Source organism: Paralichthys olivaceus, chromosome 8 (assembly GCF_024713975.1).
Source record: "Paralichthys olivaceus isolate ysfri-2021 chromosome 8, ASM2471397v2, whole genome shotgun sequence".
Classification (NCBI taxonomy): domain Eukaryota; kingdom Metazoa; phylum Chordata; class Actinopteri; order Pleuronectiformes; family Paralichthyidae; genus Paralichthys; species Paralichthys olivaceus.
This window is the reverse complement of record NC_091100.1, coordinates 19,844,223-19,871,408: the sequence shown is the minus strand read 5'-3', so window position 1 is coordinate 19,871,408 and position 27,186 is coordinate 19,844,223. Positions and strand designations below refer to the sequence as shown.

At 45.3% G+C, this 27,186-nt stretch overlaps 1 protein-coding gene across 1 annotated transcript in view; it reads right to left on the bottom strand.

Annotated features, from left to right (window-relative positions):
* Positions 1-25,678, bottom strand: part of bcl11ab (BCL11 transcription factor A b) — a 36,012-nt gene extending 10,334 nt beyond the window's left edge. The window contains exons 1-2 of the mRNA XM_069530238.1: positions 25,230-25,678; positions 22,139-22,528 (exon numbers count right to left, since the gene is read on the bottom strand). Of these exons, the coding sequence (XP_069386339.1) occupies positions 22,139-22,528; positions 25,230-25,284 (445 nt within the window). The 5' untranslated portion in view covers positions 25,285-25,678. The remainder of the gene's footprint in view (positions 1-22,138; positions 22,529-25,229) is intronic.
* Between the last annotated feature and the right edge of the window lie 1,508 nt (positions 25,679-27,186).

The following is a 27,186-nucleotide window of genomic DNA, read 5'->3' as shown; positions in this document are numbered from 1 at the left end:
GCCTGCTGGGGAAGTTGGTGTTTTTTTCATACAAGTGTTTGTAATGTGATGGTTTCTTCAATGGGCATGCATGTTAATTTGCACGTGTGTTTGTGTGTGTGTGTGTGTGTGTGTGTGTGAGTGTGTTATAATTTGAATGTAATACACTTGCCACAAAATTTCAAAATTAGAATTAGAATCGCTCTACGTTGTCTGATTCCCTGCGCAACTTTACCCCCTTTGATCTTTTCTTGGATGAACTGCATTTGAACTGACCGTCCGCCCACCCATCCGTCCGTCCATCTCTCTATTCCTCCACCTATCCATCCGTTCATCCATCCCCACTAAGCCCAGCTGGACGGCTTCGTGCCTGGGTGCGGCTGGGTCCGGCAGACCTCATAATAGGCTGGGCCAGGCGCGTCTCTGCTGCAGATCATTATTTGCTCTCTGCTTACCAGCGACGATGGGAGGCCGCACTCACTTGTTTCTCATCCTAGCTCTAATGGTACGGTGAAAGGACCTCTGGGCTTCTAAGCTTAACCAGTCTAATTAAATGGACCATCGCTTATGTAAGCATCCGCAGAGATTATTTATTGAGTTGGGATCCGCTTCGCAGGATCAAACCACCGTCAACAAAAGCCAACGCTCAGTGGAGTAGGTATTAAATAAAGGAGTGGAATCAAAGCTGCAAACTGCCAAGTGTCAGTTTAAGCACACATATCCAGGTACATAAGAAGACTTAATCAAGCAGGAGTATTTTTGGACTCGGGCAATATCCCAGATGGGCAAGGAGTCTCTGAGCACTTCAGAGGGGAAAAGTGAAAATTGTTCTGTCAAAGAAAAAGATACGTCTCAATAAACTGCAGCTTAGGGGGTAGGAGAGAGGAGTAAAATAGGCTAATGAAGAATATAACAGAAAATAGTAAAATTCAATACAGTGGAACAGAATGTGTGGGCTATTTTGTCTTCACTATACGGCATTCAGATGAGAGCATGTGCTGTCTTTCCTTACAAGCATCATCCCTGTTTGAAGTGCACAGACAAGATAGCCTACGTGAGACATGAGGCCAGCAGCCCGAGCTTCACTATCTCTGCATAGCTCAGCTTATGACAGGCTTGCGTCCCTGCAGAAAGGATGGAGGGGGACCGGGGAGGTCGACTAGCTGCACATTTCTGCATAAATCTCCAGATAGATAGCATCAGGAGGAGAGAAACAGGGGAGAGGGGCAGGCAAGCAGCGAGGGATGATAAGGCCCCCGGGGCAGGGCATTCGACACTGTCAAAACTGTTTCGTCTCCGGCTATTGGACGAGTGGAGCGCGTTATGAGCCTGCATACCATTTGCCGGGACGTGATTCGGCTTCACCAGAGCATACAGGGCTCTGTATCTGACCTCCACACCCCCCTCCCCTCCTCTTCAGTCTTCATAGACATGCAGCGAGATGGACAGAGCAGCACAAACACTGCATGGGAAAGACTGCAGTGATCTGAAGTGAACACACTGCAGTCACATTATAACCCAACATGGAAGAACGGCTGATTATCAAGATGCACAACAATCACAAGATGCTGCTGGTTTAAGATGCGTTGCATTAAGAGAGACAAATAAAAGCTCACTCTCAGTAATAACACTGAAACATAACAAGACAATCACTAAATGCCTAAAAACTATGGTGTAAAGACTGATTGAACAAAACTGAATCAGCTCCTCTGCATGATAGATATTTGACAAATGCACTTTTGTAATATCAGTAAACAAAAACTGCATAATTGGAACTTAACAAGACTGATATTTACCACGATTGTTATTTTTCAATCGCTTGAATGCAAGACCACCGCACAAAGACATAAGGAGGGGGAAACGGGAGCTGCTTGACAGTCGTTTTGATTTGTCTTTGTTGCCGTTTCATTTGTTTTTTATCTACAGACTAGCGAAGAACAAGAATATTTTGCTTTTATATACTTAATTTATTCTAAAAGAAAAATCTATTATTGCCCTCTGTCCTCCCCTCCTCCTATCAAGAACAAATTAACTCTCTTTCTCAAAGACACTCCTTCTTGTAAACATGACTGAACTTTTTATAGGATGTTCTGGACCATGAAGTGTGATACAAATTTATTCATCCTCTTTTTCTTTCATTTTCTAAGGCTTTTAAAAAACAAAAACTTTCACTTCCAGGGAAATGGTCTCATTATCTCCACCAAGAAGGTTATGTTTTCACCACCTCTGTTTTTTTGGTTGGTTGCTTTATTTGTTTGCTAGATTACACAAAAATAACAGAACAGATTCCCATGAAAACGTGGTGTTGTGGAGATGTGGTATGGTTGAGGGAAGAGCCCATTTAATTTTGGTGCTGATCATGATCAGGGGGCAGATCCAGGGATTCTTTTTCAATATGTAGTTATTTTCAATAGATGCAAACTGCAGTATGAGGCAAACTCAAGATTTATACACAAGATGAACTTACACAATACAAAATGTCCTTTGACACAGACAATACATGCACACACACATATTAACCCAATATAGTATAATTACTGCTGAACAGCCATAAATAAGTGATGAATGAAAAAGTACAAGTGATACAAAATGCGGAGGGAAAATACTGACAGAGAGAGAGAGACAGAAGAAAAGTTGTGAGCAGCGAGGGAGACTATAGAGACTTTGCCTGATCTACAGGCACAGACCTGCAGTCAGGCTATTTGAGCTGAGAGAAGTCCAGGTACACGCACACACACACACACACACACACACACACACACACACAGAGAGAGAGAGGGTCTGTCTGGACTGAGTAAGATTCTCTCTCCCTCCTGCCTGCACGCTCCTTCGTCGTTCCATCATGCTATTTCCTCATGACAGAACTGAGGGAGGTTAAAGTGGGTCTGTTTTTCACAATCACACAACATAGTTTCTCTACATCTTTATTTTCTAAAGCTCAAGTGGATGCTACCTTTGGCTGTAAAAAAAACACCTGTGCCATGCACCTCTCATCCTCTCCACCCACTCATTTAGTGACGGGCAGATCTCAAAATCCATCCATCAGACCAGTGTGTGCAAGTCTTTTTTTTTTCTCCTCCTACATTTTGCCTGTGGTGTTCTGTCACTGTGAATAATGTTTCCTGAGAAACTGAGACCCTTAGTATATGGGCGAAGGAAAAAAGAGAGGAGGCGAAACAGGCAAAGATACTCATCGTTATCTGAATCTCTGTGGTACGGCACCGCGGATGGAGCAGGTTGAGGGTCTGTGCATCTCGGGGTTCCAGATGCACTTGAAAATAACACATTTTCATGCCCTGGTGCTGAAGCGGAGGTGGGGAACAGTGAGGGAAGTTACCACGACTGTTGACCTCAGTTGTTTGTTACACTCGCAGTAGGCCCAGAAGCTCTTCAGCATGGGCCATCATTTGGAGATCAGTGAACAAGGGCTGTTTTAAACATGCAGTTATTTTTCACCCTGTCCTACCACCTCGGGGTGAGAGGACCAGGGCATGTGAGCTTGGGCCAACCATAGCAGCTCGTTATGCATACGAGCCTCAAGGCATTGTGGAAGGACATGGCACTTTAGAACAAGAGGACCAGTGTGTTGGAGTGTCCCGTGGCCCGGAGCTGTGGAGGCTGAGGGTTTAACACGCGTCCCATCTGGTGTGTGTGACTGTGCACACGGTGGTCGAGTGGTTAAGGAGGCATCAATAGCCAGACTCTTTAGATCGAGGGGTATCTCAGGTCAGTTTGCAAATCCATTTTCCTTAGCGATGTAGAAGTGGCAAACAGAAAGGGTTATGCATGCCCATGTGGTGACCTCAGATCTGAAGTGTGGACTTTGGTTCAGGGTATTTTTCTTGTAAATAATATTCTCATTTCACCAGGTTTATATCCACTGCATTAAGTTGTGAATCCAAAGATTTCAAGTTCACTGATCCCGTAATAAGGACATGGCCCCTAACAGTGGGACATCAATGCCCGAACTATCCACTTATCCAGCCCTCCATTTCCTGTTCCATTATTAATTCATCAAGGAGAAAATAGTGCTGGGCCACTTCTCAACCCAGGCACTTTCCAAATCCTGATTAAAATTGCAAAATGGCCTCCTGTTCAGCCTTATTTCAGCCCCTTGAAGACATAGAGCTCAACAGCGTGGTTGCAGAAGTAAAAAATCTGTGACACATTTATGACATGTTGCTTTGGACAAATACACCATTCGAATGGTTGTCAAACAAAATGAGTCAAGGTTGAATTGTACATTACAGGGCACAGTATTACTGCCAAGTGGCACAGGCCTGTACTGTACATGCAGGAGAAAAGACTATAGGGCAAGAACAGGGTGAAGGCAGCCAGTTAATACCTACATGTAATGTTTACCATCAATAACAGCCCATAAGATGGATGGGCCATATGCTTGGCAATGTCAGGCCACGCTCCACACAATTCTTCATCTCCGAGGCTCGCCGTACCAGATTCCTGCTTGCTAATTGAAGACATGTGGTCTGATCAGCCACCATAGCGACGCATGAGAGGCAGATAAAATGGTGGACATTAGGACCTTGTGCCGAGTCAAGACAAAATCTGCACATGTATCAGCGATACGTTTAACTCAGCGGCACTATAAGTCCTTGTACATATCATTTGAAATTATATTTAACACAGTGACCTGTGTCGTTTCAGTTTCATGTGGTGCACACACACGCACATACACACACTGTCACTGGCCTGTTAAAAATACAGCATGTGGACCCTTCCGCTTATTCTCCCTGGAGGTGTGTCAGGAACATGCATAGGTCCAAGCAGTAGTGAGCGTGATATTAATTAAGGTAGCCAACCTGTAGGTTCCTTTGTGCCCAGCTGTAGAGCATAAATCAGGCTTTTAACGAGGCTAGGGCCCTAAGATCTCAAACCGTGCTGGAATGCTACCTGCGCAGCCGTGCCAAAAACCTGTCTGGGTCTAGGGCTCCTATAGATCACTATGTTTAAAGGGGGGCTATAGCGACCTACCCTGGGGAGGGAGGGAAGGAGGGAGGGCAGAGCAGAGGAGCAGAAAAGGAGGGTGGCAAAAGGGGGGCATGAGCTATTTCTATTGGGTCATCAGGTTTAAGTAAGCATGTGTGGCGTTGGTGTGTAAGCATGCATATGTGCTACAGCACAACAAAATCCTCCTGGTTCTTATTAGGATGCAAGGGAAAATAACAAGACACAGAGCCAATAGGAGACACCTTGATAAAGACTTCAGACAGAGCAGAAGGGTTAACAGGTACAAACTTCTCCAGTGGATCAGCAAAGGTCAAGGAATCATCAGCAAAAGGGCAATAATAATAAATTCCTCTTCTTACCCTCAAAGATATGGCTGGTAAATGCCTGAGAGAAAGTAAAACGAGCTTGCAGACTTGGGAAAGAGTTGACGAGCAGGATGTGTGGAGAAGTGTTACTTATAGGCGACAGAAGGATTTATGCTACAGACAGCTGCAGGACATGCAGGACAAACGTATGTACAGACTGACTGGTTCAGCTCCAAGCCACGGTTTCTGCACAGAGAGGGTCCATGAACTCAGACATTCCACAACAGGCAGTGGCAAGACATAGTTACACACACAAACACTGATACACTGAGATGATGGATAAATGCACGTTTTACACTCACTAGAACTTAATGTGGAACTGCATAAATGGGTCAGGAAGGTGCTAAAGCAATGTGTATTATACCGTAGTATATGTGCATTAAACAGTAGAGTAGAGCAGCAATGCAATGCATGCACTCCTGGAGAGTTTATACCAGCTAACCAACCGTACACAAATAAGTCAGTGTGAAAGTGCGGAAATTTGGATTAATGGCTGATCAGGGGATGGGTTGAGCTGGTTTCTCAGGCTGCACTCTGCCGCACCACCTGAGATTTATGAGCCAGATGTTTGTGCTATTGCCTCTCTAACGGACTATAAAACTTCATTTACAGGAGGCAGCGACGACGTCTCTACGTAAAGCGCCGTCAACATATTGAAATTTTGCGGCGCTGATGCAAATGTAAAATCCAAATAAATAAAAAAATGTAATTAACAAACAGCTACCACTACTGGGAATTCTCATGTGCTGTGCTGTGGTTTCTCTTTCCCCTTTTTACTTTCTCTTTCTCGTGTCACTTAGACAATGACAGCCCTGACAGGAATGTAGCTCCACTCCCTGCCAACGTGAACTCAGGTTCTCAAGATCCACCCTGTCATTTTGAGAGGGGCTGACAACCTCTGACTGACGCCAGGGTTGCGGGGGCATTGACCCTGGTGAACTGCTTGTGTTGCATTCCCAGAAATGAACTTTGTGAATTTGCGCAAGGTCAAACTGTAAAGATCCTATATGCTCATTCCATACATGTCCAGCTGATATGGTGTACGCCTACAGAAAACAACAAGAGGAGGGGAGAGTGCCTGAGAACAACCCAATCTGATTAGTATCTCATGTACCTTTGACACAGTTGTATACATATAAAAGGACATAAAAAGATATGCATGTCTCTTAAAACATGTGGCCTTTATTGCTCCCGTCCAGTTTCATCACATTTTGCAGTACACACAGGGGAGGCAGATGAAAAGAGGAATTAGGAGAAGTGAAAGAACAAGGATATTGGCTGAAGAGGAAGGGTTGAAGTTGAAGAGTGTCAGGAATGGCATAAAAAGCTGTGCAGCGGAGAAGATGGGGAAAAAACAAAAGAGTGGTGGACAGCTTTACACTGCAGCACCCATTCTAGATTACATTAGTGGCAGCTGCTTCCTTTGTGTGGTTTTATGGCCTGGCCCCAAGAAAAAGCTGCTAAAATTTCATTTAATCTGCAGCAGAAACTCAAGTGTCTGTCAGCCACTCAAACAAGGGGGCCTAAAAGCACCATGCTCTCAGATAACTGAGGCAAAATAACGCTAATAATATCTCTCTCCGTGGCTGTACAGGGCAGACATTTTGTGTAACCAAAGAGGGCCCGCCTGTGCCGCCGGTGCATGGGAAACTGGCCCGCTCTCGCAGTCCAGGGGCAGGACTTTAATGGCCAGTGAGTGAGCCAGACAACGTCCCCCTTCTTTCCCTCCCTCTCTCCCCCCTTTATCTGCACCTCCTGTTCATCCTTCCAAGTCATTAGCTTATGTTAATCGCTAAAACTACCAAGAGTGACCCCCAATTTCATTTAGTATGCCACTACACTTAACAGCAGATGACAACGCAGCTGTTACAGCCGATTTATTAAGGTAAAAATAACCGTAAGACTGAGCCTGTATTTTGTGCTAATTTGAATTAGTTGCCCACAGCACAAGTGATCAGATAAAATCCAATTTTTGTAAAAATGTTCTGTAAAAAAAAAAAAATCAAAGATCCTCAATTATAGAAATCGGTGTCTGCATATTCAACGCTTTGACATTAATTTGCTCCTTTTCTTCTGGACAATCATTTTTTTTAATTAATCAGAAAAATATCTAAGGTTTGACAAATTATTTTACCAAAAGTAGTTGATAAAATCCCCACAGTCTAATAGAATCTGATAATATTAAACATGCCGAAAGCAAAATCAGCCAAAATGTGGAAATGGTCCAACTAATTCTATATTTCAGCTGCCTACTTAATATCCTTTTCCTAGATACTGAAAAGTACAAAAACACAAAAAAAGCCCAACAACAGTTTTCAGGCTTCACGGTGCAGGGATGGAGTTTTGACAGCAGTGGTAACTGACAGAAAGCAGCAGTACACGCAGCGGTTAGAGGCAGCTTCCTTCCTGGGCTTTGGGTTCAAAGCGACAAGTCCACATACGTCCATACACATTTTTTTCAGATACACTGAGAGGAAGGAGGGTGATGCAAAAGGCCCCTTTCCTTCGACCTCCCAGATAAAAAAGATGGCAGGAGTGAGGAGAACTAGGGGCATGGGGGGGGGAGAAAAGGAGCCGATAGAGGAACAGACCTTTAAAGCAGAGACGTAGGCAGAGGGGGTTATATATCGTTCAGACAAGATCTGCTCTCCCTCTGTTTGAATGGGGCAGATCACAGACAGTGAGCTTGTGACTTCACTGTTTCATCTGCACACTGCTCATCCTCTCAGGTTTGGCTAAGGATTAAGAGATTGGTGCCACTGTGTGAGGATGATGACGATGAAGCATGGTCACCACATACATGGACAGAGTCATTTCTCATACAATTAAAATTATTGAAATGCCAAATATGGTTGTAGCACTTGTTGAGCATCGCTACCTAATGACACCTGTAAAAAGGTTTTGAGAGGTGGTGGGAGCTTTGAGTTTTAGTACATATTATTTATTCTACCACTTCTGGTTGGAATAGAGGTACTCATATTTGAACTTTGGCAACACATGCCATTAGGGTTAGGGTTAGGAATTAAAAGCTTTGTCATGCCAATAAAGCTTAGTGAAAGTGAAAATTTAAATTTGAGGCAATGAATGTTTGAATGGTGTAACTGAACTTTAAAAAAGACTATTCAATTTCAATTACCAAGAGAAGATAGACAGCACAGTGTCTGTTGGTTTTATTTGAAGTTGCAACCAGTAGAACATTAGCTCAGCTTAGCATAGAAACTTCCCTGGCGCTGTTTAAAAGTGGAAAATACATGTACTAGCACCTCTAAAGCTCAGTAATTAACACACTGTATTATCTTTATTAAATATCTCATATTACAGATGTGAAAGTGGTATCAATGGTCCCCATCTAGTGTATTTAAGAATTGGGGGGATTGTGAACTGCTCAGAGGAGAGTATAAAAAACAGCACTTTGAAACCATTGAGAATAAGTTTAGGAAAAAAAACTAAAACATTCCCCCTTTTCCATGTAATACAGAGTTTATGCATGTAAGGGATTTAAAACAAGGGAGGAAGAAAGAAAAGAACGATAGAGGAAAACCAAGACAGAAGCACAAACGATTGCTAATGAAGACGTAGCAAGCTGTAGAGGAGGGAAGGCGGAAGAGATGGGCGAGGGCAAATTAACCTTTTTAATTGGAGAGTGGTAGCCCTCTTTGGACCCTGCAGTTGGATGCAGAGTGCTGACAGATGATGAGAGGGAAATGGCAGGCCTATTACAGGCAATCTGGCCCCACAACTTGGCAGACCACAGCAATACCAGAGCCTTGGGAGAACAGGGCATGTCCAGCATGGAAAGCACTCCTCTGCCAGACCGCTCGCTGGCAGAGGAGTGCCTGCCTCAATAAACTTGGCACTTTGAACTATGGGGTAAGGGTTGTCATAAGGAAGTCTGGTTTCTTGTCTGATAACAAAATACTACCTGGTCAAAAAAACGGAGATGGGGAGGGAGAGCGAGGGAACCGGTCTGACAGGTATATGAGAGAAGAGCCAGGGAGGGAGGGAGGGAGGGAGGCGTGAGGGTGAGGAAATGTACACTGAAACACACACACACACCATTCAGGTTCACATGATATGTACCCATGCACACACACCCTGTGTCCTGTTTTATATCCACAGCATCTGCCCTGGTGTCCACCAAGGAGCCAGATGTAAGAAAAAGACATCAGAGATGACTTCCTGTCTGTCTGTGTGTCTGTGTGCGAGAGTTGTGTTTATGTCTGGGGATACAAGAAAAACAAACATCAAGGTCAGAGGAGCTGGAGTCTGTCCAAGCGATAGATACGCCCTCTCGTAACAGGGCAGTCTGTTTTAACATACGGCCTTAGGGGGACACCAGGATGAAGACAGGACCCAGGATTTTCATATTGAATATCGGAGCCCTCACACATCATGGCTGCCTCACGTATCCTGCGTCTGTTTGGTGCATTGTTAAAAAATTAAAGAGATGCATATGCAAGACGCAATACCCACATAAAGTTTGGGGCAGCAGCGAATTCTTGACAGGGTCAGTGGGCACGTCATCAGTGACAGATATGGCTTTTTCTGTCTTGATCATAAGATTAGCCAAATGTTGAGCTTCTTGAAGGTGGCTGTCTTTGTTTATGTTGATCCCATGCAAATCCGGAAGTGGCAGAAAGATCAAGTTCTGTGGTGTGCCCTGCATTAGAATCCTTCTGTAACACGCATACTGCTGAAGCAAGTACGTGAACAATAACGTTCTGGATGCAGCCAGCTGCCTACATGTACATGCACCTGAAGACCTGTCACCTGACATCTGAAAGACACTTGTAAGTCATTCTCAATGCAAAATGATCTAAATCACAATTATGACTTTCTTTCCACCTACATATCAAGTTTCCGTGACAGCCACCTCATTTACTGTCTCACTGTCCAGAAGACAGTTGAGATCAACATAATCCTGACGCCTGGTCTTTAATACTGACCCCAATAGCCAGACGTCTATGGACATCTCTACAGTAGGTCAACAACACAAAGACAAAGAATCACCCAGTCCTACCTCTGAGACCCTTTCCATCCCTCCTTTTATTCTTTGTATCTCTTTTGTCTGCCTGGCTTGCATTATGTCTTCTAATGCATCTAGAACCATTCACAGACAACACAATGTGCTGCTTTTAATTACACTATGAAAAACCATTGAGGAGATGAAACATTAAATTGTGTGAATCTCACATTCTTTACATATATGCCCACATAAATGTGCACACACACACACACACACACACACACACACACACACACACACACACACACACACACACAAAGTTCCTCCATCAGCATCCTCTCATAGCATCTCATGCACACACACTCTCGCTTGCAAATTTCTCCCTCACTCTCTCCGTCTTTGTATCCATAAACACACACACACACACACACACACACACACACACACACACCAGACACATGGCCGAAGAGAGCAGACTACCATCTGGGAGCAGTGGCCGGCTTTGTCTGGAGGGGGGGGTGAAAACGCCACCACGACCCCCCCTTCAACACACACACACACACACACACACACACACAGACTATACACAACCCTTGCAATGGCCCCCATCGCCCTCCCTATCCAACTGCTCTAAGTGTGAGAGCTCTTCTCATACAATCTGCGTATATACATATGCAAATTTGCAGGGGGGCATTATAAAAACAGCCATCATCACACACACACACACACACACACACACACACACAAGCGGGATATTTAGTTGGCTTAGGCACCAAAGTAGCCATGCATGAGTTCTGGAAAAGAAAACACATTTCTGAGAAATAGAGCAAGGGCGAGAATCGCTAGAAGAAAGAAGGAAGATGAAACGAAGAACCTTCTTTATAAATAACAAATTAATGTGAGCATGTGTGAAATACATGCAAATGTGATTGCATGCATTTACATGGAGACCCACATAAGCACATGCGCACACAGACACGCAAACATACATTAACCATGTTTGCCCTGCAGCATGCATGGGCTGAATTCATACATAAGAAGCCACTCTGTCAATTGACACAAGATCTAACACAACTTCACTTATGACCGAACATTCAACGCCAAGTTTGGGTATTTGACAACTCACAATGTCTGTGTGCAAATGAGAAGTCATTTATTAATGTATACCAACATTTAAAGAATCAAACTCATAGTATAGAGATACGAGAGATGAGAAGTTCTGTGGCTGCACTTGAAGTCTAGTGTGCATTAATCAATTAACTCCTTTGCCATTGCCAGTTTGCCTGTCTGTGTTTTTTCCCCTGTTGAGTCATGTTCAAAGTCATGAACGTGTCATAAACTGAGAAGATGTCTCACCTCGATGTTGTGACAGGGTTGTATTTCGCAGAATACGAAGGGAAAAAATCGCTGTAGCAACTAGTAACTGAAGATTTAAAAACAATAAGTAACGGACAAATGTTCATATTTATGTGCCAATGCTGGAAGTTTTTTGTGCGTCATAATGTCAGTGTCAGCGTCTGGACTGCCAAGAAATTCCCGCGTTCACCCAGGTGTCATGTTTCCATCACTTATCAACCTGTCTATGCCAGTTGTATCCATTCCTATTGCAGACAAATGCCAGATGTTAGTGGGTGTTATGGAAAAGGGGCTATGTAGAGACAGAGAGTGACACACACCTGCAAGGCTTGCTGGGAAGGTGACACCTAACCCACTCCTCTTGTTCCCACTCATTCACATCACGCCTTCACACTCAAATTTCCCACTTTTTAACAAATCACTTATCTCAAATCAGCACATCATGCCAACATTTGCTTTAACCACCACAGTCACATTTTTACCCTGAAGTCTGGAATTCTTTTCTCGACATTGTGACGTACCCCAAACTGTAAACATTAAAATCAGTCACAGAAACAATTCGATCAAGATGATGGACAAACGATAGCAGTAGCCTAAAGATGGACTCGAATTAAGAGATTCTTCGGTCCGACAGTGATAAACTCTCGGATTCCTCAGATGTTCGTGATGTGACAGCGCTTTCTGATCTGCCATCTTGAGGCACGGTTTGTGTGCGAGCTGAAAGCATTTGAAGTGGAACGGCGAACAGCCTGCTCTCAAAACTCAAGGGACACATCCGAGTCGTAATTAGGAGAGGGAGCTGCGTCCATATTTTATGGCGTTCACAGACACAAACACATTTGCAGACATGATTTCCATTACTGCCACATGTGTACATATATGAAATATGGATCCGTGCATATATCTGTGCATGCAAGGTTGACAAAGATAGAAGATTGCTTGCCCACACTGCACAACAGTCCATTATGTACATGTTCCATATCAAGTTCTCTCCCCCAGTTTTCACCACTCTCATGTTTGCTGTAATGTTTTCAGTACACAATAGCAGCGGCAGTGTTAAGCTCATGTTGCCCCATCAAGAGGAGAGCACCAACAACAACCAAACACTTTTCCCTCCTCTTCCCACCCTGTTTACGACCGGATCCGTTCGTCTCTCACGTTGTTCCCACGCTCCCTCGCTTCTTTCTTCTCTCCTCTGCATTGTCCTGTGCCCCCAGGTTAGAGGTTCTCTCTGTTTCCTCCTCTAAAGCCGGGAAAACAGAGGAGGAGGACGAGAGGAGGCGATAGAAGTGGGAGAGAGAGGGAAAGGGAGAGAGAGGGAGAGGAGGGCCAGGCAACCAAGGCCTGTCCGTTTGCCTCCTTCGGCCTGGCTGGCTAACCGGTCTGAACTGGTTCTGACATAGGTGAACCAGAGACGTGTCCTCTTTCGCCTCCGGACAAAGAACTGTGGTGGCATTCCATCTACAGGCAGCAGGTACCAGGGACGTATGCATCCATGCATGTGAGTATATGTACATGCATGTGTGTGTGTGTGTGTGTCCCAAGACCTTTGAGGCCTGGACCATTGCCAAGTTCATCTGTTAATGGACAGCTACTAGGAGAGCTGCCCCATCCCCCCTCTCTCCCTCCGCTCTGTGTCTCCAGCAGCCGTGCCTGCTCACGACCCGCCCTTAACCTCCCCAACCCCCAGCCAGACCTGCCCAGATACAGGCCCTCGCTCTCCCTCTCCCGCCGCCGCCTCCTCCACTCCCTTTCTTTCCCTTCCCCTGAAAGCTATATCATTCCCTTTCTTCTCCTCCTCCTCCTCCTCCTCCTCCTGCACACTGCCCCCCAACACTCTGTGCTTCTCCTATTCAAGATAAACAGAGTGCTTCAAGTTCAGGGGACACCCTGGGACCCTTTAACAAAGCCATCTATCATGCTGTCTGCCTGAGACTCCTTTGGCCATAGCAGGCTCTGCTGCTGCTGCTGCTACATCTCTCTCTCTCAATCTGTATGTGTGTGAGCATGAACACACGGGCTGGACATAGACCAACCGGCCAGGCTGCAAAACCCTGACTACAACTTTCTCTAGCTGATCCCGAGCTGGACAATTTCCCCATTGTGTTCATGGCCCCTCCTGGCCCCTTCAAGACCAAGAGCAAAGTCAGAAATCCCCCCCCTCTCTTCCTCTTCCTACTCCTCTTCTGCCAATGCACCCCCCCTGTTAAAACGAGACAAACTCGCGACACGAAGGCACGCCACCGAGTGAGGAACAGCACGCACACGTATAGGCCGCTTTCTCTCCACACCTCGGAGACGCACTCCACTGACCCCGCTCCCGATTCCCCCTGAAGTCAAACTGTGGGACGATTAACCAAACTGTCAACAGCTTAATAGTGTGGGAATAAGAGACAGACAGTAAGGGGTACACACCGCTTGTAAACGCTATGGATATTCTCTCTCCCCGTTGCATGAGAGACAGAGAAAGAGAGACAGAAAGTGAACAAACAGACAGAAGCCCCATTCACACAAAAGATCCTGCAGCATTTATGGATTCAATTATACCAGCAGCAGTTTTCACATTCATGCATAGGTTTGCTGTAGGGAAAATAATATAATATGGAAGCAAGTAGGACAATAAGGACACCATAGAGAAAAAGCATTGTGAACAACCATGTGGCCTAACTAAATGATTTACCACTGATGCGCTGAATGATTCATTTCAAAACTTAAACTAATTGAGAATAGAGATTCACATTCAACTTTATGATCAATCTGCTCCTGAATTCTAAACTGATTCTAACGTGTTATACTGAGAGGTGTTTCCAATATTTAGTCCAGTCCATCTGTGAAGGTATAATAAACGGTATGATTGCAGTTTGCGTTTTGTTCTTAAAGGTTGGGTTAAGTACCTTTTTATATCTTGGGTGGACAACAAGAAACAATATGCTGTAACCTTCCTTAAATTAAATGTAATGTCATTTTTGTATAGTTTGTGGTTATTGCTTTTGATTCCACGAGACCTGTGCTGGAGGACTTCCAGACATCGTGCCAGGTGCTGAGCAGGTGAAATGTCTTCCATGATGAAACAGCTCCAGCTCTTGTTCCAACATAACACTGACCAGGAATAGTTATAAGTTAAGGTGCACAGGGCCAGAGAGAGCGACAGTGACAGTTTTCTGGCTAATCGGCTTATCAACTCTTGACACCACTGTCTTACTCCTGGTAAGGGAGCGGGACCATGGAGGACTTGTGTCATCATCACACACACATTTTCCATCCCTCTTCCTGCCTCTTTCACTCCCTCTCTTCCTCTCGCTTTCATGCCACTCTCTCCGACAAACAGCCCCAAAAGCCCAGCAGCTGCTGTCCTCTCCTGCCTGCGCCATAGAGTGGGACCAGTCTGCCGGTTTTAGTGTGCTAAATTATCCATTAGATGTTATCAAGTTGTAGCAGGGTGATGCCATTCTGCTAGGAGCCATTAATCTTTCATAAGTCCTAGGCACGGCGTGGATTGGGACACACTGCCAGATCCTCCCTCCACCACTCCCCAGCACACCCCCCACCCCTCCCTACGCTCGACGAGCTGCACGCAAACTTGGACATGTACACACATCGAGGCGGACATCCACGCACACAGTCAACACACAGGCTGACGTAAATGCAGCCAGGTACATGCTCTTGCACTCAAGCTCCAGCAGGAACAACCTGGACCGAGCTTGTTTGTAGGGAACATCCAAACATCCTCGTTTCTTGCCTTGTGTCTTTTATCCCCTTTTTTTACCTCTGAACATTTCTAGCCAGGCCTCAAAATGTGCGCTACTTAAACTATGTTTCCATGCCCTCACACTAGCACACCTCACACTTTTTTTTCTCTCCTCCTCCTCTTCTCTCCCTCTCTCCCTCCCTCTGCTTCTTGCTGTGGCCTGGCAGGCAGGCAGGGCAGACATGTTCAGAATGCGCTCCGGTAATGGGCTAATCAAAAATGCAAAACAATTGGCAATTACCGCGCGGGGCCCTAATGGTCATTAGAATTTACAACAAGGTAATGAACTGAGAGTCAGCTCAGTTCATGCATATTCATAAAGCAATCAGGCCTTTGAAGATTAAAGAAGCGCTTCAAATTTAAATGAGGGCGCCAGCATGTTATCAGTGAGATTCAGCCTGCAAAAGTAAAGGCTGCCAGGGACAGGAGTGTGCATTTATGAATGTGTGTGTATGTGGGTTGGGGGTCAGTTGTGGTGTGGGGGGATGGAGCAGAGGTGCGAGTATTTGTGTGCATGCATCCGTGATGAAGGTGTGTGTCGGTCTCACTGGTGTGCCAAATTTGCGCCTGTATGCATTTTGTGCAAAGCTGCAGAACAGCAAAAGCACCATATAGCCTAGAGTGCGTCTAATAACCAAATTAACACTCTCTTAAAAATGAATGAAGGCCCCATCTTCTGATCATCATTTAAAAGATGTGGGATTTGAATCTAAGATCAAATGTACAGTTAACTTGAGCTATTAGGAGGCAATGAGCTTTTGAATACAAAACCCCCCAAGGAATACAGCAACCTATTAGTATAAATTTATGAAAAAGTGCTGCAGCAGACATGGTTTGCATGCTTATGTACAAAGCACTCTTAAGACTCCCTCAAACACACACACACAAACAAAGGGCAGTGGGTTTTCACAAGTGTAACACCAGGCACAGGGGGCCTCTCTGTGCCGTATCTCTCTGGCGGAGATAAGACCGGCGAGACACAGCTGTAGACGACCACCCACCCACATACAAAAGGTACAAATGGACTTGCACACACCCACAGACACGACCACTCTGACGGGCCAAGCCCAGCACTGGGAGCTGCAGCGGGGCAGATAGTGGGGGAAGAAACACTATGAGAGACAGATAGTGACCAGAATCAGTGGGTTCAAACTAACATGAGGCCCTCGTCCATGTGGCTCTCCCATGGCCTCAGCATTATCACCATGGGTGTGAGAAAGACAAAGCAACAGGCCTGCAGCTCCACATCTATAAACACCACAGTCATAATAGAAACACGAGAGGTTGAGGTGACACACTGGGCAGTGATAATGCAATACAGATACTCCAAAGTACCAAATAATAAAATCCAGATCTGTTTTAATCAGTGACCTAAATCAGCCCTTAAAGGAAAAGCAGGTCATTTTTTTGAAAATAAAAATTACCTTGTTAAATCTCTGTTCCTGTTCTCACATCAAACCAACCTGCCTTCCTAACAAACCACTTCTGTCCTTTTTGCTCTCATTCACCAGTTCCTGAGCTTCAGCTGTATCAAAGACACTTTTTCTTTTCGGTTTCTGTTCTTTCTAAAAATAAAGTCATTAACCTGCAGGTGGTGAAGCCGGCGGCTGGCGTGACAGGCCCTGACGCTGTCAGGTGACCTCTGACCCTGTGATGTGACTGCCTGCCACGCTATTGACAGTACAGCGGCAGGACATGCTTATTTCTGAGGATACTTTTTTATCCCGTGTGACGCCGCTGTGGACAAACAATGCTGTTTCTGTCGTATAGCTTTGCTTGACAGTAGGTGGAGGGGATAGAAAGAGGCCGTGTGTGTGTGTGTGTGTGTGTGTGTGTGTGTGTGTGTGTGTGTGTGTGTGTGTGTGTGTGTGTGTGTGTCTCTTCTGGCTTGCTCCGAAGCCAAATTTGTGAGAGTGAGAATGAGGTCTAGAGTGGATGTTGGAAGCCTTTAAGAGGTGCAGACACGCTAATGTAGCCAAAACTTAGAGTTTCCAGTCCCTCGAGACAAACTACTGGAGCAAATCATGGAGAGAGAGCGTGAGTGAGAGAACGAGATAGAGAGACAGAGAGAAGGGGGAAGGAGAGAGAGAGAGAGAGAGACAGAGAGAGCAGGAGAGGGAGGGAATGGAGGGGAGGGGGCTAAAATAAGGATCATATGTTTCTGACATATCTCATCAACTCACAGCACATCATGGGGCCTCTGCCAAAACACATTTATTACAGACAAAACAGTTTCACAGGAGGGGGTTTACACTCTATGTGTGTGTGTGTGTGTGTGTGTCTGCAAATGGGGGGTTACATTATTGCGTTCATAACAGGTGTGTGTACATTTGTGGGTGGGTGTGTTGATTTGTCAAAGCCTCTTTTTGTGTGCGTGTGTGTGTGAGTGCACGTGCCATGTGTGTGTGTGTGTGTGTATAAGTGCACGTGCTGTGTGTGTGTGTGTGTGTCTGTGTGTGTGTGTTTGTGTGTGTGTGTGTACATACTTCAACTAGCCTCCACCTGAATGGCCTGAGGCTGTCGTACCGGAGTTGTTAGAAGACAAACAGAGACACAGGAAGCCCAAGCTAGGAGCCCTGAGGACAGCGCAGACACACACACACACAAACCCACAGTCTACTGCATACCTACCCTTAAGTACACATACACTCCCGCTGTCAGTCACACACAGAGCCGCCACCTCACCATAAGCCCTACTTCCTATAAACCCACTAAACATTGCTTTAACACACAGATATACCTCCTCTACCTCACTCTTCACACACACACACACACACACACACATTTAGGCCCAGCCCGTCCCTCAGGCCCAGCGCTCTGTGCCAAGTCTGGCCTGGCATGGTCCACAGAGGGGTGTCCTCAGGCGAGGCTTGCCAAGTCAAAGACCCTTTCATGTTCAGCCTGCACACCCAGGGTAGTAAAGCTTTAACAAACAGCCCGACACACACGCACACACACACACACACACACACACACAGACACACACTCTTTCTCTCTCTCTCACACACATGCACACAGAGGGCTATAAAGAGTTTAAGTGGTCAAAAAACACACTCATACTAACACACACACACACACACGTATGCACATACATTAGCTGAACACTGCATCCACACTCAAGATGTAAACATCCACGAGACTTCAGCACTTGAATGCAGCCAAAGCCACTAACACTCAATCCGACAACAAAGACTGACGAATCTCCGCCGACAACATTTCTGGGTGTTTAGAGCTTGGCTTTCGGAATACAAAAATGTCCTCTATGAAAAATTCATCCTAAAAACCCCACTCCTGCTCACCTCCATTAAGACTTAGCGGAGCCCACAGCCAAAAATAGGACTGATTTTATCAGAGCCCACAGCAGCTGTAGGATCAAATTAAAGTCAGTTTGTACAGACAATGGAGTTTATAGTGAAAATATTAGCCGGTATCCAATAATTACAATAGCATGCGCCTGTGCCTTTTCACTATCAATTAAAGTGATCACCGAAACAAAGGCACACGCCACATGTGAACTTGCACATCGACCCATAAGCACACACAGACAGTGGACACAGGGAGGAAGACATCACGACCAGGGAGCCTCTCACCCCACACACACACACACACACACACACACACACACACACACAGCCCAGCCCCCAGTTCTGCCTAACAGATTCCCAGTGTGTATATGCGTGCTTATGAGAGCAAGAGGGGGGCTGGTGGTTTGGTTTGGAGAAAGGTGGCATGATGCCAATAGGGAGCCTGCTAAATACCTTTGTCTCCACAACGCACAGGGACAAACAGGACAGGCAAGCTGCTGCAAGAAGACACACATGCAGCCACAGAGAGGTGTTACAGGAATCACCGCTCCGCTGTGCGAATGTTTTTCTTTCTCATAGAGGCAACGGGGGGGAAAAGGTGGCTGGCATAATTAACTCAGTATCGATTCACAGTCCAGGTTACAATGGAGGCGGTCCGCTGGAAGGAGGCAGAAGTGTGAGATGGTGGTCGATTCGAGCGGCTACAATGGCCTCATTACCACACGTGGCCATACACGGGCGAGAATACGAGAGGTGCTAATGCTGGGACGGATAAATACCGGTCACGCCACCGCAGCGATATGAGCTCAAGAATGTGGCACCGTGCTCATAAAATGTAGCGAAGAGAAACAATTTGTAAAAATAGTAATTATGGTATGTGGGACATGATGAAGCCCATATACAGCGGTTGGGCTGTGCATCCTAAATCATAACAATGAAAAGCATCTTGCTCCACTTGCTCAATGTTGGAAGAGCAAATAATCATTTATCGCACTGATAACATTCAGCCAACAGAATAATGAATGGGAATGTAAATAAAAACTATGAATCTGCTCCACCACCATGCCCCCTTTAATAGTAATTATATGCCGTGAAATAAATCCAGTTTTACACTAACTCTACAAATCACTTAGTTTGTGTGAGAAACTGTCATCTGCTCTTTTTTCTGGGCCATCCATAATCTGGAGACAATCTACGGTGTCCCTATGCATATCTTAAATTGTTTATCATGCAAATGACGGCACGCAGGCTGCTCTGCCCCTCTCCTAACGGCTCCAGACCCCAGACCCCAGCCCCAGCTGCAGCCATGAGACTCCCAGACGGCCTCAGCTGTCCCGTGTAGACGGAGACTAAGGGGCGAAGCTTCACCTCCAGCTCTAGTCTATTACAGACAACTGCCCCCCGTCTCCCCCACCTCATGGTGCAACCATCGCAGGCGTCAGCTCCCTTTTTTTTAGGCCCAGCAGCTTCTTTCCTGCACATATCCCCCCGCGAAACCCATGCCTGTTTAAGCTGCTGTTCCGTAGAGAAATCCATCTGCGTGGATTGACATTTCAGCAGGAGGGTGGGGAGGGCGGCCGTGGCGGCGGAGGGGGCTGCATACAGTGAGCGTCTTTAAGGGTGTAACATATAACACACTACCCTGGAATGAAGTGAGGCCTGGTATATGGCAGAGATGCAGCGTGTGTATTGAGATGCCTCAGCACAGTGTCAGCCTCTAACTGAGCGGTGTGAGAGAACATGGCAGCTAGCATATGGAGTATGGGGTGGCGCGCTGGCAGTGCCAGTCCGGACCAATCAATCTTGGACACAGAGGTGGAGAGAGGGAGGGTGACTTTTATGCACGTGTGACTAATGTGTGGTTTGTCCTGCACAGTGGCCGCAGCTCCTGTTTGACACAAAAATCAGCTTTCTCCTTTTTCCAAATCTGCCACTTTCACCTCAAACTGTATTCTCATTTCCCCTCAGCATCAGACGGAAAGGTTTTAAGCACATTGTAAACATTGTAACAAGTTTATAACACAATCAGATGAGGTGCCACAACAACCTCACTCCACACACAGCCACACTGGTTAATCTATCCATTATTAACCCAAATAAATCCTCTTACACAATGCTCCGGGACATGGCTCCTATAAATAAAACCCTGTTCAAAATGCTAGTGACCTTATGATATCATGTGAACTCCACTGCACGATGAACTAAATGAGCAAAGAAAAACATGTTCAAACAGCTGACAGGGCCAAGAGGCATGTCGGATGTTTGGAGTTGTGAGTGTGTGTGTGTGTGTGTGTGTGTGTGTGTGTGTGTGTGTGTGTGTGTGTGTGTGTGTGTGTGTGTGTGTGTGTGTGTGTGTGTGTGTGTGTGCGCACAGATGTTGAACAAACTGCACACTAATGAACAGTGGTCATTCTGTATGACAGAGGGCTCACTGGCTAACAGCAGATAACAGCACTCCCTTAAGATGTCATCTGCAAAGCTGTAGCCTCGGCCAACACAAGTACAGTGCTGTAGATTGTTGAGCGCCGCTCTCTGTGCATTTAGCCTGAATTGGCTTCAAATTAAATCACAACCGCGCGGACCATCAGCTCAGTCTGGCACATGATATTGGATCTATTAAAGGAAAATGAATAAACATTCAAAGAGGCTGGTCAAAAATCAAACCCCACTCTGTAAAACCGGTCATAAGGGACTCATGCTTGTTTGCACAGCAACTCATGTTTTTACTCCAGCCTCATTTAGCCCCAGCGGACGACCGAAAAACCAAACAGCCGCCTTAAGAAGTCCTTAATTACTCAAATCAAGAAAAAAAACCTGCTGACAATTAGTGGTTGTTGGGTTCCTCAAATAAACGCTTCTTTCTTGACAGATCAGCATAATTACATTCTTTCCTGTCTCCTTTTTTAATTTTAGCATCATAGCACGGCGCATGTTTAAGGGAGAGGGAGATATGACAGTGTAATAAGGCAGGGGAGGGATGGAGATGCATCTCAGCACCACATGAGAGCGAATGTGGAGGCCACAGGATCTGAGCACATCTGTGATGCAGCAACAAACCAAAAGAATCCATTTCTCTCTCTCTTTCATAATCTGTGTCTTTGTCTGTCTCTGTGCGTGTCTCTTTTTTTTTACTGTCTGCGAATGTTTCCCTTTCTCACAATCATTTTCCTGTCTCCGTGTGGGTTCACGGCTCAGCTGAGTGAGATTCACAGCTCCTAAATGCAGCAGCAGATATTTCACACCCTGGTTACTCAGATTGGATACATCTTCACTACCAGAGGCAAAACCCCACATGAAATCAGAGAGGGTAATTGTTCTCGTATTGAGGTAAACTCTCTGTGAACCCTGGGAAGTCCGACCCACTCCACACACCTTAAGACCTTCCCCAAATTTTTCTTGCTCATTTCTTTACTCTTGCATGGCAGCCATTTTAATCTCCCACTGTGTTTACCTGTGATGTTCTCCACTTTGGGGATTATTCCTTGCAAGGGAGAAGATAAACAATCCTCTTCCTGCGGTGACACCTGAACAGCCACCTCCACGGGGCGGCACGCCCTCCGTGGGTACTGGTGGTTGGTCCGCGAGTGAGATGAGGACGTGGAGAGGGGCGAGGCAAGCGGGGAGGACGGCGGCCTGTCCAGGGGCTTGTCCGTGCAGAGGCTCCCGTGGCACTGCCTCCGTTTGTGTTCAATGAATAGCAGGATGTCAGCCAGGGGGAAGCGGGAGTGGCACTGGCCGCAGGTCAGCAGGTCCTGGTCCCCTTTGAGGGGATCACCCAGGGCCACTCCGATCCTGGGGGAGTCGTGGGAGTCTTCTGGTAAAACACCTGACAGCGGCTCAGCTGGATGCACCGGAAAGAAAGAGGAATGTGAGATAATGTACAGAGAGAGGGAGAGCTTGTAAACAAGGCAGGGAACAGAGAAGAACACTGAGTATCTAATGTTATAATCCTGAATATGGAAGACATCTACAAGAAAATGGACAGGGAGTCAATATTCTTAAAAAGAAAGACAGAAAGAAAGAGAGAGAGAGAGAGGACTTCGATAAGGACTGACACATTCAGCTTGCAGGCAGCAGCCAAATGATTAAGTTGCTTGACCCTCTTTATTGTGCTGCCAATCTCGCTTTTTTAATGAACCTAACACCTCTGAGAATCAAAAAATAGATTCTAATTTGAGTTCAAGATGATTGGACCCCATTTCGTTAAAAGTGCTGGGATCTCGTGAACCAAGGTTAGACATTGAGGGGTTGGATGTGGAGTAGGTCCCTGAAGTACCGAACGAGAGAGAGAGAGAGAGAGAGAGAGAGAAGAGGGAGAGAAGAAAGAGCATTTTAAAAAGAAGTAATCTAGCCACGCGGTAAACGACACCGGGCGCCCCGACTGGGATGTTGAGATAAGATGTGATGAATTCTTGCCGCCAGTTCAACCTTTAATTCTGTGTCGGGTCAGATGAGAAGGTGCTGAGGGACTATGCAAGATAGGCCCCCGTTACTTGTATGTTCGACTGCATTAAAGATGAGGGAATTTGCCCCTATTTTTACTGGAGCTTATCTTAACCAGCTTATGCCGCGGACACAGGCGAGGTGTGTGAGGCTGGGTTAGGTGGGGAGATTTCCTTCAAACCAAATAATCTCATTTTGATGCCAAGCAAGAGTGATGTGAATAACTTTGAAAACTAAAATATAATCCTTTTTTCAGACATCCGACTGAGCTAGAATTTAAAGTAGTTTCAGGCCAACGTTTCCCACTGGGATACAGGAGTGGGTCTGTTCCTCTATCAGGAAAATCATTAGACCTCTTCCTTTGCCATTTTAGAATATTATGACTTTCCATGGATCAATAACTTCATCAATTGCACTCGCAGAAAAATGGCAAAATATTTTTTTTGTTGCCATTTTTGTATTGATAAAAAACAAAAACAAATAAATACCTCATACATATACAGCACTATACTAATTTCTTCTCTGACATATAAATGTGTAATTAAGTGTTGCTTTGCACCAGGTAAGATCACAACTGGATCCAGAATAAAACTATGCATGAGCATGTATGTCTCAAACAGTCTGTCATTCAGATTAATTTGAATATGTAAAAACATGATGCAGAACTAAATGAAACTGAACTCAAAGCCACATATAAATGCCAAGTGAATGAATCCTTTAAAAATGTATTGACATATCTTTGATTTTATGAATTGCTCCATGAAAACACAGGCTCGACTTTAAACTATTTCTGCATTATTTTTTAAGTATTTAAATTAATTAATTAAAATGAATATAGGCCTATGAGGAATGCAAGGGCCATAAAATATTGCAATAATCTCTCATTCCCACTATAAAACGACCCTCTGCTTGCGCTTTTTCAAGCAGCACAGGGATTAAGTGGATCAAGTTCAAGTTCAGAAGTGGCCCACAGGACTACAATCACGTTGCGCCCCCCACTGGCAGACCTTTCCACAATTGCCCTGAAAGCATAGGCTACAGTACATGTTGCGAGAGCATAATTGGTTTCAACCGTATAGGAAGCAGCATGAAGAGAGAACATTTTGGATGAAAAAAATTATTCAAGCAGCATCTACACATGCTGCTGATCTGCAGCTAGAGGGCAAATTGAAACAATCTGGGGATTCGGAGACGTCTCCACGTTCTGTGGCGCGCGTAAAGAAGCAGTTCCTGCTGGCATAAACACTAATGGTGGGGAATAATCTCACCGGCAAACATAAATGTATCACGACACCGTGGAAAACCAAAATATACACGCACACACATCGCAAAATCTCAGCCAGAGCTCCGCAATTTAATCAAACACGCGCGTAAAAACGACTTTCCTGCGTTTCCTCTCCCTGGTCCTTAAACAGCGACTGCTGCGGAGATTCCTGTGGATTCATGCAACGCATATCTGTTTATGATACAAGACAACGCATTAAACACACACTGACGTTAAACAGAGAGCTGTGAGGAATTTGCGGCACAGGCACAATATCCCGTCCGTAACGCACACACGAGGTCTTTGCGCTGCGCTGTGGACAAGTGGGTATGTAAACACCACTTCGCTGTGTCCAAACCCCGCACTAACTCTGTAAATACATTTTTACAAGCCACAGTGCAGGTAGGTTGCAGTGGTGGAGCAGGTTTAACGCAGCCGGAGACAGCTGGAAACTTCTCAGGAGCAGCAGCGGGGCTGGCTTCATATAAGCAGAGGTCTCTGACCATAAAGCCCATGCATGCCCTTTAATGGCGAAAGAAACCTGGAAGGCTGCGTTATTCAACACCTTCGCCAGCGCAAGTTGAAGCTGTCGTGTTGTTGCAAAACTTTCACCGGACTACCATTTCTGAAATAACCTGTGGTCTTGGCTATGAGTGCGTTTTGTAATTTCACTCAGGACAGCGGAGGATCCGTGCGCGCAGCCCTATCCTACCTATCAACACTGCCCGAGGAAGTTGCCCTACACACGGGGAGGGAAGAGAAGAAGAGGCGGCTCTTTGAGAATGAGGAGAGGGTAAAAAAAAAAACAGGAAAAGCGTGTTTTATCTCCACTTACGCGAAAACTCCCGTTTGCTCAAGTGCTGGGGTTTGCCTTGCTTTCGGCGAGACATGTTGGTTCAGTGGCGGCTCTTCAGCTGAGTTCACATTGGGAAATCCGTTCCTACGAGATAGACTCCAAATGAAATATCTTCATTGATGCGTCTGACATCCAGAGAGAAAAGGAGAGGGGGAGAAAGAAAAAGAAAAAAGAAGAACAAGCTGTGGATCATACAGAGGCTGAGACTGAGAGCGCGGCGCGCTGTGCGGAGCTCCTCATGACTTTTCTCGCAAAGACGGAGTGAAGTGATGGGGGGTAACAGAAGCGAAGCCCCCCCCGAGCTGCAAGTTCAAGTGCGGACGTGACGTCCCTGCGAACTTGAACGTCAGGAGATGGACGCGCTGTGAGACACAGGGAACATGGGCAGGGCCATGAGCCGGCAAGTGGGAGGGGGACAGGCCATAATAAAGACCAATGGACACTGATTATGGACTATACCTATGAAGGAGGAGGAGGAGGAGGGGGGAGACACCGAAGACACCAATGGGCAGAGGGGATCAAGGGGGCTGGGCTAAGAGAGAGGGAGAGACAGAGAGAGAGAGATCCAAGGAAGCGGAGGAGCAGTAGAAACAGTGTGTTACGCTGCAGGGATGTGCTGGAGGATAAATCCAACATCCCCGTGTCATTCACGTCCATCAAAGTTGACATGAATATGCAGTGATTATGCAAATAATACACTGGAGCTTGTATTTTGATGTGATGATGAGAGTTTGTGTTTTTATATCAATTTAATTGATAGACTCTTTACTAAATGTTGTTACACTGCCATTATGGCACGTGTTTATTTTGTGGTGATGTTATCTTTCTGAAATGGATCAGTGACTGTTTCCCTCATGTCTATTTGTTGGCTGCAGAGTGTATTTACTTACTTTGGTTTCTGTCAAACTTAAATCTTAACCTTAAAGAGAGGGAAGATATAACATATATATTTGAATTTCCATGCAATATACAATAGTATGTCCTGGGTTGAAAGCATTGGATTTTAACCTATTGATGGAGAAACATGTTTTTGAGAAACATAGATTTTAGCCTGTATAGTCATCATACATCCTCTGATGTAGATATGAATTGATTTTGTATCGGTAAACAGTGTGTTAAAGATGATGAATCTGTGTGAACAATGCACCTGAGTCACTATTTAACTCATCTGATCTTTGTTTTCATCTTTCACAGGTATCCTGTGTGATAGATGAGAGCAATCATTTCTATAACAGATACAGTCAAGAGGCACATTAGAAAACACACTGTGGAAAAGTTACTGTACTGTTTTATTTCGCTGATTCTGATAATTACTGTGTAAATTATAGTATATGGCGAGTTTTTATTGCTGCATTGTTAAGTGATAAACCTTTACTCGGCCTACAGGAGCACTGATACTGATTTCCTTTAGACTTTCAATCAGGAAAATAGCTTCTGATATTTCAATTTGGGAGCAAAAAACAACAGAAATGTACCTAATTATGACAAAAGTCATAGGATTTTTTTTTAAAGATAACTGCACTTCTCCCTCACTGTCTCACTGCCTCTTTGGCTGCAGCTACAAAGCATAATGTTTATTTTACATTAAAGCCAAAGTAAAAGAAAAAAAGGTTTCCATGGTTCAACAGCACCACTGAGGATTAATGCACCGATGAAGTGTGTCTGCACTTTAAATGATAGGCTGTGTAATGGAACGTCTACGCAGCTACAGTCAGAGTCAGCTGTAGCCTGGAGGTAGCACAGGTTTCTATTCTGCATCGCCTGCATGGGCTCCTATTGTTGTAATTATAGATTTACATAATATAGAAAATAATCTAAACACACTTTACCACACTGATTAGTCACATGGCCCACTGTAGGCTACAGCCTATAACAGCTTAATTTAACACAGATTAGGGCCCATAAATAACAATCAGCTGTTACTTGCAATAGAAAT